At 48.4% G+C, this 14,854-nt stretch overlaps 1 protein-coding gene across 1 annotated transcript in view; it reads left to right on the top strand.

Annotated features, from left to right (window-relative positions):
- Positions 1–14,854, top strand: part of PSIP1 (PC4 and SRSF1 interacting protein 1) — a 346,309-nt gene that overhangs the window by 41,704 nt on the left and 289,751 nt on the right. The window contains exon 2 of the mRNA XM_082273564.1: positions 1,410–1,486. Within this exon, the coding sequence (XP_082129690.1) occupies positions 1,415–1,486 (72 nt within the window). The 5' untranslated portion in view covers positions 1,410–1,414. The remainder of the gene's footprint in view (positions 1–1,409; positions 1,487–14,854) is intronic.

Below are 14,854 nucleotides of genomic sequence, written 5' to 3'. Positions count from 1 at the left end.
CTTTTCACTGACCTGGGTGCTGCGTTGCCTTTTTGATGATTACATTTCCCACCCCTCACATCTACACTGCTTTAAGACGTCCCAGAAGTGCAGACTGTATGAGTGGGTGGCGACTGTCGGAGAACGTAAGAGAAAATAGAATTTTTGTAAGAACTTAGCGTAAAATTCTTTTCTCTGAGTCCTCTGACAGTCGCAGCCCCCCACCCCTCTTTTGGGGTTCATGGCTCTCTATACTGCTTGCTACCAAACTGATTTGGGAATGTTTTTCATATGAAACCCCCCCCCCCCCCCAAAAAAAAATGTAAAAATCAAAATTTTTGTTTTTTTTAGGCCAATTTGTTTTCTGCTACATATTTTTGGTAAAAAAATTGCAATAAGCGTATTTTGATTGGTTTGCGCAAAAGTTATTGCGTTTACGAACTATGGGAAAAATTTGTCATTTTTTTTAAACTAGTAATGGCAGCGATCTGCGATTTTCTTTTTTTTTTGCGCGACTGCGACATTGCAGCGGACAGATTGGACCCTTGACTGACATTTTTGACACACTTGGGGGTACCAGTGACATTACTACAGTAATTGGTGCTATACATATGCACTGTTACTGTAAAAATGACACTGGCAGGGAAGGGGTTAACTTTATTGGTGATCAGTGGGTTAAATGTATCCCTAGGGGCGTGATTCTAACTGTGGGGGGCGTGGTTTGTGATGTAACCACAGAGACATACAATACTACATAGCAGGATCGTATAGTCTCTGCAGTTACATCAGGGAGAATGACAGACGGCTGTGTTTACATCAGCCGTCTGCCTTTCTCCCTCTCCAGCGGGAGATCGCGAGTGACCGGTGGACATCGGAGCCGCCGGTCACTCGCGTGGGGATGTCAGGGGACGGGAGCTCGCCCCCCGTGGCGCGCTCGCCTCCTAGAGGCTCGTGGGCGAGTGATGTACCAATATGTCACTTTGCCCAGGAGGGGCTGACCGCCTCAGTATATAGTCGTGCGGCGGTCGGCAAGGGGTTAAGCATATATGTCTTTGTATGTGTTTGAGGATTTAGATGTATTTCTGTCTGAGGAAAGGCGTTATCTCACTAGCCCGAAACTGTTACTTGAAATACTCTGCAATTGTACTGGTATGTACTTTTTGGATGTTTTTCCAATAAAAGAAAATTATTTGTGCAGTAATCCCTGTGGACTTTTCTCTCTATATATGTAGCCTGTGGGATGGCTTGATTGCTTTGCACATGAACTAATGAAACAATGCTGTAGTGCTGCTCACCGCATGTTTTGAGATATATATGTGTGTGTGTAAATATGAGAGGGAGAGAGGTTTTGTGTCTTGTTTATTTACGAGATTACTTCAGTATATGTAAATTTTGCTTTATCTTTTTGTTTTTCTTTGCTTTATGTGAAGACAAAATGACACGAGATTACAAGCCCGGGGACCTAATCTTTGCCAAGATGAAAGGTTACCCTCACTGGCCTGCAAGGGTGAGTTTGATGCTTTCATAAACCTATTTGGAATTGATGTGATAATATGCTCTAGCTCCTATTTTTCATACATAACTGCTTTAAAGAGTTACTAAGGCTACGTTCACATCTTGGCGTTGCTATTACAGGCGTTTTTATGGGCGTTTTTTGTGCAGGCGTTTTTAGATTGAATAGAGACCAATAGAAAACGCCTGTAATCTGCCCAAAAAGAAGCTCGTGTACTTTTTTGAGCGTTGGGCGTTTTGCTCACAGCGTCAAAACGCTCAGATGTGAACAGGGGCCATTGAAATGAATAGGATTTGTCTTGTTGGGCGTTTTTGAGAGCTGATCCTAGAGCAGAAAAACTCCCCAAAAACGCCTCAAAACGCCTACATGTGAACGGAGCCTAAAGGTCTTTTTTATTTTAAATAAATAACATGTTCTACTCACCTGCTCTGTTGGTGTATTGCACAGAGCGACCCCAAACCACACTTCTGTGGTCCCCTGTTGACATCCCCTGTTGACAATCCTGGCTCCTCACTTTTTTGTGTGCCCCCCCCCATAGCAAGCCACACACACACACACTGTGGCTTCCCCCCCCCCCCTCCTCAATCATTTGACAGCAGAATGGCTCATGCTGCTGCCCGAGTCCCTGTGTGAGAAGAGAGAGAAGAGATGCACTCGTGCACAGCACTGGAACAATTGATATAGGGAGGTGGGGGGAGGACAGCAAGCTGAAGAAACATTTACAGTTGTGCTCATAAGTTTACATACCCTCGCAGAATTTGATTTCTTGGCCATTTTTCAGAGAATATGAAAAACACAAACTTTTCTTTCACTCATGGTTACTGTTTGGCCTCATGCACACTGGACGTTTTTACAGCTGCTGTTAGCAGCGTCAGACGTTTTTTTTTTTTTTTGCAGCTGCAGAACGCCCATCCATGTTATTCTATGGCCTCATGCACACATAGAGCTTTTAGGAGCTCCAAGTGGCATAGGCGTTTTACAGCTCCAAAAAAAAACCAGGAACTGTGGGTTCAGGAGCTCCAGCGTCAAGCTGCAAAAAACGTCTGACGCTGCTAAAGGCTCCATAACGTGGCTTAACGTGCGTTAAGCCACGTTATACGTTTTTTTTTTCTTCCATTCAAAATCAATGGCTCCCTATGGGAGCCTATTGATTTGAATGGAAGTCACACCTCAGGTCGGATCAGGGTGATCCGACTTGCGGTACGACCTGCACTGTGAGAATCTTGAGGGGGAACTCCACGCCAAAATGGGGAAAAAAACGGCGTGGGGTTCCCCCCCCCCCCCCAGGTTCCAAACCAGGCCCTTCGGGTCTGGTATGGAATTTGAGGGTAGCCCCACGCCGAAAAAAACGGCGTGGGGTCCCCCCCAAAATCCATACCAGACCCTTATCAGAGCATGCAGCCCGGCATGCCAGGAAAGGGGAGGAGTCGAGCGAGCGGCCCCACCCCCCCTGGATCATACCAAGCCACACGCCCTCAACATGGGGGGTGTGGGTGCTTTGGGGCAGGGGGGCTGGGCCCCCCCCAGATCCCGGACCCCCTCCCTATGTGAATGGGTATGGGGTACACTGTAGCCCTACTCATTCACCCCATAAAATGCAGTGTATGGAAATAACGACAGGAGACGTTTTGGAAAATTTATTAAAAATCTTCATCCGGCTCTTGTCCTCTCCAGGGGTCTTCTGCTCTTTTGCTGTCCGCCCTTCTTGTCTTCTCCTCTCCGGGGGTCTTCTGCTGTCTTCTCCTCTCCGGGGGTCTTCTGCTGTCTTCTCCTCTCCGAGGGTCTTCTGCTCTTTTGCTGTCCGCCCTTCTGCTGTCCAATCTTCTTGTCTTCTCCTCTCCGGTCTTCTGCTCTTTTGCTGTCGGCTGTCCTTCTTCCTCCGGTCCTCCTCCGACGACGTCTCCAGCGATTATGCCGGTCTCTGCAGCTAATTATATAGCCATTAGGGGCGTGGCCGCCAGATGATGTCATCGGGAGACCACGCCCCTTGTGTCACAGATGACGTCCCCATAGGGAACCATTGATTTTGAATGGAGACAGAAAAAACGCTGCTAACAGCTACTGTGGCCAAACGTGCAATAACGCTAGTAGAAAAAGCTACTGAAAGCACGTTTTTACAGCTGCTGTTTCCCGGCGTTATGTAAACAGCTTTGGAGCACGTTTTTATGACGCCCTGTGTGCATGGAGCCTTTGGCTGAAGCCATTTATCAGTCAACTGTGTTTACTCTTTTTAAATCATAATGACAACAGAAACGACCCAAATGACCCTGATCAAAAGTTTACATACGCCAGTTCTTAATACTGTGTATTGCCCCCCTTAATATCAATGACAGCTTGAGTCTTTTGTGGTATTTGTGGATGAGGTTCTTTATCTTCTCAGATGGTAATGCTGCCCATTCTTCCTGCCAAAAAGCCTCCGATTCCTGTAAATTCTTGGGCTGTCTTGCATGAACTGCCTGTTTGATATCTCCCCAGAGTAGCTCAATGATAGATATTGAGGTCAGGAGACTGAGATGGCCACTCCAGAACCTTCACTTTATTCTGCTGTAGCCAATGACCGGTCGATTTGGCCTTGTGTTTAGGATCATTGTCATGTTGAAATGTCCAAGTTCATCCCATACGCAACTTCCGGGCTGATGCATGCAAATTTTCCTCCAGTATTTTTTGATAACCTACTGCATTCATCTTGCCATCAATTCTGACCAAATTTCCTGTGCCTTTTTGTAGCTCACACATCCCCAAAACATCAGCTATCCACCTCCATGTTTCACAGTAGGAATGGTGTACCTTTCATCATAGGCCTTGTTGACTCCTCACCAAATGTAGCGTTTGTGGCCAAAAAGCTCAATTTTTGGTCTCTTCGCTCCAAATGATTTTGTGCCTGAAGGTTTGAGGCTTGTCTCTGTGCTGTTTTGGCGTATTGTAAGCGGGATACTTTGTGGCATTTGCATAGTAATGTCTTTCTTCTGGCGACTCGACCATGCAGCCCATCTTTCTTCAAGTGCCTCCTTTATTGTGCAGTTCTGTAAACTTATTAGCACAACTGTACCTTAATGCAGAAAAACCTGTGTTTTGGCTTAGAATTACTTTAATTTCAGTCTCTGGGTGTCATGGCCATATTCCGGTTCCTAGACACCCAAAGTGAATCTGAAAACTGTTTTTTCTCTAATCCTTTTCCAGGGTAGCATCTGAGAGAGAGGCTCCTCCTACCTGAAACAGGAAACACAATAGTACACCATTATAAAAACTTCAGTCATATCTGCCTGTTTGATTGTTTCTCCTCCAGATCCACTAGGAGCTACACCTGTTAGTTATTTTCACAGTCGTCTTGCTACCCTGCAGGAGGCTCCCTGACCAGCCCTCCCTTTCAACCCATGGAGCCTTGGGTATATTAAGGTCAGGGTTTGCACAATGGGGCAATGCTAGTCCTCTCCTGAAGTTTCACCCCTACTTAGGGGTATGCAACTATCCCCTCAGCTGATGGTATCCCCCCTTCATCGTACCTAGACATTGCTGGAATATTCTTCTCGGCTGGTTCCTGCTAGCCCCAGCAATCGGCAGGCAGTGAGTGGGGGCACGGGGACAGACGTACCTCGGTTCGGCAATCCCCCCCCCCCCAAGCCTTCTCCCCCTTCAGTACCCATCTAGGTTGGCCGTGACTTCCCCGGCTGCTTCCTCATGGAGGAGCAAGATGGCGGCGAAGGTTAGGCCTTGTCACTTTGGGTGACGCGCTTCCGGACTGCGGCCATCCTGGGGATGGCGGAAGTCGGTGACAGAACGGTGAACTTAGGCTGATGTCCCTTCCAGTCGGCATCGGATATTTTAAAAAAGAAAAACAAAATCCTTTTTTCAAAACACCAGCGCAGAGGGATGGATCCTTATCAAAGGACTATGCAGGTATGTCCACTAACCTGCACGGGGGCAGTTTGGGGCAGGGCTGGAGCTAGAAGTAGTATAAGGTCCCTATGCTGGTTTCCTTTTCCTGGGACTGACCATGTCTGATGCCTCACCAACCTGCCCTGCAGATCCTGCTAGTCAAGACAGCTCCTAGGTAAGCCAGAGCACTCTGGATTTCCCCCTTTACCGCACCACAAAAGTCTGACTGTGATATATGGCAACTGCCTACCTCATGGGGCCCCTTTTTTCTGTTTTATTACAGGCAAAAGCCACAGAAAAGAAAAAGGCAAAGACCAGTTGCAAGGCATGCGCTTCTTGCGGTCACAGGTTTCCTCCAAAATGGAAAAAAAATAGAAAGTTGTGTTGGGAGAGGGTGATAGAATCAACCCTATAGAGTACAGAGTTCTGTCCGGTACCACATCCTATGAAGGTTTGTGTACAAAATTCCTAACAAACTAGAAAGAGGACTTTGAAGGTACATTAAAAGCGCATATAGTGCACTTTAAATTGATATGCAAAAACATATTTATAAAAATATACAGGTAAAACTTTTGCTATACAAATACTAGACATTGACATATAGCTCTATAAAGGAAAAGTATGATTTCCAATTAGTTGAACTTATCCGTCCACCCTGCTACAGTTAGGTGGTGGATTATCTCGCCAGAAATTGCATTCTCGACGCAAGTGCGTTTCTCAGGGCAACAGCCCCCCTTCTTCAGGAAATTGTTTGCTAGCAAGTTTTTCCAGCAATAAACATCTAGTAAACAAATGTCTTCATACAACAGCTGTTATTTTCTGCCCGTTGGATCTGAAGAGGTCCCAACTGATTTTTTAATAACAAAGATCATTATAGATTTCTAGGTATATAATTTATCACCAGCTAGGTAGTCTTTGTAAAAGATATCATCTTGGGTCAGTATATGGGAGAAGCCGGGGAGAGTTTAAGCCCGTGAGAAGCTTTAATATTTGAGTCGATACGAGTGGAATGCCTCATAGGTGTATTACGTTCATATATTTGTAGCTGAAAATAGCCCAGTCCAGCTAAAAATATCGGACTCTGATGTCTCGGATTCAGAATCCGCAAATGGCCCAAAATCGGACTCGGATGGCGACGATCCAGAGACCGAGGGTACGCTTTTCCCCTCGGAGGACACGGATAATTTGCCAAGAGCCATAGCAGACATTGGGTATCAAAGAGTCGCAGAGCTTTCTCTGCATGACAAAATGTACAATGGCTTGCAGCCCAAAAAAAAACAGGACTTTCCGGTACAGGAGACCCTAGAAAACCTTGTCAAGAAAGAATGGGAAGAACCAGAAAAGAAGCTTGTTACCCCGGCTTCGATCAAACGCAGATATCCCTTTACAATGGAGGACACTAAACCCTGAGCAAAATGCCCTAAAGTAGATCCCTCCCTGGCCAGAGTCGCAAACAAATCAGATTTGGTTTTCGATGACTTCGGTACCCTTGCTGATCCCATGGCTAAAAAGATAGCACTTCTGAGAAGAGATTGGGAAGCCGCAGCGGCCAACCTAAATCCAGCCATAGCTTGCACTTGCACCGGCTAGGACACTATTAGTCTGGCTAACACATCTGCAAGAGCTACTAGGAGATACCCCAGGGGAGGAACTAGTTAAAACCATACTCACGCTGACTAGAGCGATGGCGTTCCTAGCAGACGCATCAGCGGTGTCTGTAAGGACATCTGCCTAAGCTACCGGCTTAATACAGCCAGGGGAGGGCTCTGTGGCTGAAGTCTTGTGGAGGGGACATCGCATTTAAAAAGTATGCGGCATTCCCTTCGTGGGTGATCTGCTATTCAGACCTGACTTGGAAACGGTCTTAGCTAGAACCGCAGCCAAAAAACAAGGGTTTCCTTAAGCCAAAAAACACCAGACGGAAACGCCCTTCGTCAGTCCAGGAGATTTAATAAGGCGGGCCCAAAAAAGCACTGGGCCCAACAGAATTCTCAAGCCTACTAAGCTCACCATGCCTCCAAAGAGCAAAAAGCAAGAACGGTCCCCAGGTGGGAGAGAATCCCAAGGAACGAGTTTATTCTTCGCACAATACAGAAAGCTACGTAATAGAATTTGTAGAAAAAAAATACTTAATAAAATAACCTATACACCCAATGGGTAATTCAAGAAATCCTATGCGCTTAGGAGTATAACAAAAATAAAATATGCTGCTACTTAAAATGGAAAATAGTATAGAAAATAACTCAAAATTTACTGCTAACTGTACCAATGAAAATTGATGTTAGTAGTGCAGGGATGCTGATACACTTTACCTGCATCCACAAATAAATGCTCACATATGTACAACTGAGCAGTAATCCCTAATCCAACATACACATACATTGCCTTGCGAAAGTATTCGGCCCCCTTGAACTTTACGACCTTTTGCCACATTTCAGGCTTCAAACATAAAGATATAAAACTAATTTTTTGTGAAGAATCAACAATAAGTGGGACATAATCATGAAGTGGAACGAAATTTATTGGACATTTCAAACTTTGTTACCAGATAAAAAAACTGAAAAATTGGGCGTGCAAAATTATTCAGCCCCTTTACTTTCAGTGCAGCAAACTCTCTCCAGAAGTTCAGTGAGGATCTCTGAATGATCCAATGTTGACCTAAATGACTAATGATGATAAATAGAATTCACCTGTGTGTAATCAAGTCTCCGTATAAATGCACCTGCACTGTGATGGTCTCAGAGGTCCGTTTAAAGCACAGAGAGCATCATGAACAAGGAACACACCAGGCAGGTCCGAGATACTGTTGTGGAGAAGTTTTTTAAAGCCGGATTTGGATACAAAAAGATTTCCCAAGCTTTAAACATCCCAAGGAGCACTGTGCAAGCGATAATATTGAAATGGAAGGAGTATCAGACCACTGCAAATCTATGAAGACCTGGCCGTCCCTCTAAACTTTCAGCTCGTACAAGGAGAAGACTGATCAGAGATGCAGCCAAGAGGCCCATGAACACTCTGGATGAACTGCAGAGATCTACAGCTGAGGTGGGAGACTCTGTCCATAGGACAACAATCAGTCGTATACTGCACAAATCTGGCCTTTATGGGAGAGTGGCAAGAAGAAAGCCATTTCTTAAAGATATCCATAAAAAGTGTGGTTTAAAGTTTGCCACAAGCCACCTGGGAGACACACCAAACATGTGGAAGAAGGTGCTCTGGTCAAATGAAACCAAAATCAAACTTTTTGGCAACAATGCAAAACGTTATGTTTGGCGTAAAAGCAACACAGGTCATCACCCTAAACACACCATCCCCACTGTCAAACATGGTGGTGGCAGCATCATGGTTTGGGCCTGCTTTTCTTCAGCAGGAACAGGGAAGAAGGTTAAAATTGATGGGAAGATGGATGGAGCCAAATACAGGACCATTCTGGAAGAAAACCTGATGGGAGTCTGCAAAAGACCTGAGACTGGGACGGAGATTTGTCTTCCAACAAGACAATGATCCAAAACATGAAGCAAAATCTACAATGGAATGGTTCGCAAATAAACATATCCAGGTGTTAGAATGGCCAAGTCAAAGTCCAGACCTGAATCCAATCGAGAATCTGTGGCAAGAACTGAAAACTGCTGTTCACAAATGCTCTCCATCCAACCTCACTGAGCTCGAGCTGTTTTGCAAGGAGGAATGGGCAAAAATTTCAGTCTCTCGATGTGCAAAACTGATAGACATACCCGAAGCGACTTACAGCTGTAATTGCAGCAAAAAGTGGCGCTACAAAGTATTAACTTAAGGGGGCTGAATAATTTTGCACGCCCAATTTTTCACTTTTTTATTTGTTAAAAAAGTTTGAAATATCCAATAAATTTCGTTCCACGTCATTGTGTCCCACTTGTTGATTCTTCACAAAAAATTACAGTTTTATATCTTTGTTTGAAGCCTGAAATGTGGCAAAAGGTCAAAGTTCAAGGGGGCCGAATACTTTCGCAAGGCACTGTAACATCAAACTTGACTACACATGGAGTGAAAGAAGTACATTTCTTGGATGAGAACATCCAAAGGGAGGGTTTGAGGTTCACTACCAAAGTGTACTTCAAACCCACCGACAGGAATAGTTATTTATCCATTCAGAGTTGACATCACCCTGCTTGGTTGAAAAACATTCCTCGAGGACAATTGATGCGTTTAAGACTAAATTGTTCATACGACCATGATTTTCTTTTTCAATCCCTTGTCATTAGGAAGAAATTTGTAGACGGGGGATATGGAGAGGAGGTCCTCGACCATGAAATTGAGAAAGTCTTGACTGCTACAAGAGCAGACCTGTTGAAAGATAGGCTAAGTGAATCCACTACTACTGGAATGAGTAATAAAAAGGAGTTTAGCTTCCTATCAGACTACTCTCAGGACTACCGTAAAGTAGAAGAAATATTCCGAAGACATTGGCATGTCCTAGGGATGGATAAGACTCTGGGCCCAGTCTTGCCAAAAGAGACCTCTTTTATTTACAGGAGAGCCCTAAACTCTGGAGATAGGATTGTACTTAAGATTTTAGATACCCCCCCCCCCCCCCCCATTCTTCTTTTTTTTTTCCCCGGGAGGAAAGGCTTTCATGCCTGTGGTAGGTGTCGGGCTTGTTTTTCTCTTACGTCCTCCGACAGTCACCGCCTCTTCATATTCGTCACAATGGGGTATTAGACTTTGCTCCGAAGGAGTAGCTAGGCAACAGAATATGTTAACATTAAAGCTTTTAACATATCCCACCCACAGGGGGTGGTCCCCTCAGTCAATACCCTCCTACTTCCTGCAACCATATCTCAGTTTCAATGTCTAGCTTGTCAGGAGTAGCTGGATCTCTCTATGCTGCGGCATTTTGCCTCAGCCTTTCTCTTCTTTTTTGATTTTTTGTTTGAGTTTTTTCTCTCTCTTTTCTTAGCTGTTCTTTTTGTCAGCATTAGTTAGTTCTTCTGATGAAGAGGATTCGTGCGGGCTGGGTCTCGGGCTGATCCCCCTGGTCGCAGGTCATGGGTCAGTGGCTTCCCAGCCTGCCATCGAGCGTTCAGCCAGGTAACGCTCCTGGCACAGTGAACGACCCATCCCTGTTCGGTGCAGGGATGATTGGTGAGGTGGCTACCTCACTGGAGGCTGTGCGGTTTCTTAACCCCGATTTTGTGCGTCCTGGATGCGACTCTCCCTGCCTCATGTGCAGCGGCTTGTTCGCCTGTGCGGGTTCCCCACGCCATTAAGAGGTAAGTGTATCTATGTGGGGACCTGTCTGTCGGGGGGGGTGTCAGTCTGGGACTGTGTAACCTGCCTCTGTTCACACTGTTTGGCTCCCTATCGCTCTGGCTGCACGCTGTGGGCTGCAGGGGGGGGGGGGGGGCTGTGTGGCACTGTCTGTGTCAGCCTGTGTAAGGTGTGAAGGGCTGTGTGCTGTGGGGCATGTTTTTGTCATGTTTGGGGCACAATACAGCAATCCTACGGCGATCCGCCATGTTTTTTTACATGGGTGGTGTTATACTGCATCACAGTAGTGGGGGAGCGGCGGTTTCGGCGCCAAACGGCGCCATTTTGCCTGCGCTCGCTCCAGCCGCATGTTTTCACTGTGGGCGGCCATTTTCTTGTAGCCTTCCATAGGCTTTAATAGAGCGCCCTGATTTAATCACTTCCTCTTTTCCTGGGTGCACCGATCAAGGTGGCAGCAGCAGCAGGGGTCTCCTCAGGTTTTATCCTTCTGTTCTTCCTATATCCATTGCCTGTGTTCAGTTTTATCCCTGTGGGGGTCTCATTGTGTGTGTGTGCGGTGGGCTGCGCTCGCCGCGCTTGTTAAAGGGGCAGTTAACCCTTTATTCTCCGGCATATTTTTTTGGGGCAATGGATTCTCAGGAGGGCAAATTTCCTGCCACATTGGTGGGAAGCCAGGGGACTGCTGTTTCCCCCCCAGGGGGGGATTTAGCGGAAGTGGTGGCTAACCTTGCTGCTCAGGTGCAGATGCTGGTGGCTGCTCAATCCACTAAAAGACCCAGAGTTTCTATTTCCTCTGATTCTGAGGGTGAGGGTGATGGGGCGGCTATGGCTGGGGTCTCCTTATCAGGGTCCCGTTCCTCCCTGGATCTCGTGGGGTCCGAGGTGGAGGCTGAGGTTGAAGGGGTTGATAATTCTCCCCCTGGCTCGCCTGAAGAGCTTGCAATCATGGATGAATTGGTTGCTTCTATAAAACAAACACTGCGTTTGCAGGATGAACTGTGTCCTCCCGCTGCCCTGGCGGCTTATGGGACGCAGAAAAGACGCAAGACATCGCAGGTCTTTCCCTGCACTGATGATTTTCAGCGCGCTGTTAAGGAACAATGGCGCAATTTACGCAAACCTTTTGCTGTGCCAAGTAGGTTCAGGCTGCATTATCCTTTCACGCCTGCCACTGATGAACGGTGGTGTGTGCCACCCCCGGTGGATCACGCAATTGCGGTTTTGAACAAATCCACTGCGATTCCTGCAGAGGATACCCCGGTGTTCCGAGATGCCACGGATAGGAGAATGGAGTCTCTTGCCCGTCATACTTATTCCGTTACGGGTTCGAAGCTCTGTTTGCCTCTCTTATGGCAGCCCAGGCTGTCGCAAGTTGGACGCAGGTGCTTAGGCGCGTCCTAGTGGCTGATTCGGCCTCGCCGGCGACATTGGATATGGTGTATCAAATCCATCAGGGTGTCATGTACCTGTGTGATGCGGACTTGGACTTAGTGCCGTTGGCTGCACGTGTACAAAGTGTGGCGGTGTTGTCTCGCCGCCTGGTTTGGTTGAAGTGTTGGTCGGTGGACCAATCTTCGCGCAAGACCTTAGCCAATCTGCCTTATGATGGATCTCGCCTTTTTGGGGAGTCCTTGGATACGTTGATAAAGGGGATCACGGGCGGTAAGAGCACTCTCTTGCCCCACTTCCCCAAGGCTAAGGGGGCTCCTGGTAAGAAGCATACTAATTTTCGGCCTCCTCAGGGGTCTTTTCGTGCCTTTCGGTCGCACTACAAGGGCAAACCTTTCAAGGCTCCCAAAAGAAGCCGTGGTCTGGTAAACAGAAGTCCGGTCAGTCCGGACCCGCTGCCCATAACAGTGCGGCCTGAAGGGGCGCCCTCACCCAGTTCTGGGGTGGGGGGACGCTTGCTCGGTTTTCTTCAACCCTGGCTGGCCCGCGTGCGGGACCGGTGGGTTCAGGAAATCGTTCGATCTGGCTACAAAATCGAGTTTCTCTCTCGGCCGGAGAGCAGATTTCTTCCCTCAAATCTTCAACTGTCTCCGGAGCGTTTGCGGGACCTGAGGGCTCAGGGAGTGGTGGTTCCGGTGCCTCCTCGGGACAGATTTCGGGGGTTTTATTCCAATCTGTTCACCGTGTCCAGAAAGGAGGGCAAGGTTCGTCCAATTCTGGACTTGAAGGCTTTGAACCGCTTTGTGCGGGTTCGCAAGTTCCGCATGGAATCCCTGCGGTCGGTGGTGGCTGCCCTGGTTCCGGGGGAATTCATGGCCTCCATCGATCTGAAGGATGCGTACCTTCACATCCCGATTTTCGAGGGTCACCAGAGGTACCTTCGATTCGCCATTGCGGAGGATCATTACCAATTCGTGGCGTTGCCTTTTGGTCTCGCCTCGGCTCCACGGGTTTTCACCAAGGTGCTTGCACCCGTTCTGGCTTTGTTGAGAGCTCAGGGCATCTCTGTCCTGGGGTATCTGGACGACATTCTGGTTCGGTCTGCGTCCAGCCAGGGTCTGGAGAAGGACCTGTCCGTCACGATGCAAACTCTACAGGAGTTTGGTTGGACGATAAATTTTCCAAAGTCGACGCTGAGTCCGTCGGTTCGTCTTCCCTACCTGGGAATGATCCTGGACTCGGTCCAGGTGAAGGTCTTCCTACCGGAAGACAAGCTCAGGACTCTTCAGAAGGAAGTCAGGTCCCTCAGGGACAGTCCGTGCTCGTCCCTCCGGACGTGCATGCGATGTCTGGGATTGATGGTCTCGGCTTTCGAGGCGATTCCCTTCGCCCAGTTTTCACACGCGGGGTCTCCAAGCGGAGATCCTGTCCAGGTGGGACGGGCGACCCCAATCTCTGGATCTTCTAATTTCATTGAGCCTTCGCACCAGAAGGGATCTTCTGTGGTGGCTCCAGTCCCCGATTGGTGTCGGGGGGCAAGTCCTTTCGTCCTATCTCATGGACAGTGATAACCACGGATGCCAGCCTGTCGGGCTGGGGTGGTGGTCTGGGCGTTCTGTCCGCCCAGGGAACTTGGTCGGAGGGGGAGTCCTCCCTTCCGATCAACATTCTGGAATTGCGTGCGATAAATCTCTGCCTTCGCCGCTGGACGGACCGTCTGCAGGGCTGTCCGGTTCGGGTGCAGACGGACAATACCACGGCGGTGGCCTACATCAACCACCAAGGGGGCACCAGGAGTGCCCGAGCGGCTCGGGAAGTAGCCGACATTCTGTCTTGGGCCGAGACTCATGTCCCGGCGATAACGGCAGTTCACATGCCGGGGGTGGAGAACTGGCAGGCGGACTATCTGAGTCGCCAGACCCTGGATCAGGGGGAATGGTCTCTCCACCCGGCTGTCTTCCGGATGTTGTGCGCGAAGTGGGGTCTGCCAGATGTGGACCTGTTCGCGTCTCGTCTGAACAACAAGGTGAGAAGGTTCGTGGCAAGGACTCGCGACCCTCGGGCAGACGCGTCGGACGCGTTAGTGGTCCCGTGGCATCAGTACAAGCTGATGTATGCGTTTCCACCGATTCAATTGCTGTCCAGGTTCCTTCGCAGGTTGCACTCGGAACGCAGCACGGTGATTCTTGTGGCACCGGACTGGCCTCGCCGGTCCTGGTACGCAGACCTCGTAAATCTGGCGGTCGACGCCCCATGGCGTCTACCTCTTCGAGACGACCTCCTGTCTCAAGGGCCGATATTCCATCCTGCTTTACAGTCGCTGGCTTTGACGGCCTGGCTGTTGAGACCGAGGTCCTGAAGGATAGGGGTCTCTCCCCTGAGGTCATTCACACGTTGATCAACGTGAGGAAACCTTCCTCAGGGAAGGTCTATTACCGTACTTGGAAGGCCTATTTTGCCTGGTGTGAGTCCAGGGGGTTTTCACCTCGCATGTACTCGGTTTCTCGGGTGTTGTCTTTCCTTCAAACGGGTGTCGACCAGCGTTTGGCGCTGGCTACGATCAAGGGTCAGGTGTCTGCGCTGGCCGTTCTTTTTCAACGTCCTGTGGCTTCTAACTCCTTGGTTGGCACTTTTGTTCAAGGAGTGCGGCATCTGGTCCCTCCTAGGAGGGAACCTCTGCCTCCTTGGGACTTGAATCTCGTTCTATCTGTGTTACAACGTGCTCCTTTTGAACAGATCAGGGAGATCTCGTTGTCTATGTTGTCCAAAAAGGTCGCCTTTTTGGTGGCGATCACTTCGGCTCGCAGAGTGTCGGAGCTGGCGGCTTTGTCCTGCAAGTCTCCGTATCTG

Source organism: Pelophylax lessonae, assembly GCF_965119305.1.
Source record: "Pelophylax lessonae genome assembly, chromosome: 1".
NCBI classification, from domain to species: Eukaryota; Metazoa; Chordata; class Amphibia; order Anura; family Ranidae; genus Pelophylax; species Pelophylax lessonae.
This window is presented reverse-complemented; position numbering and strand designations above follow the sequence as displayed.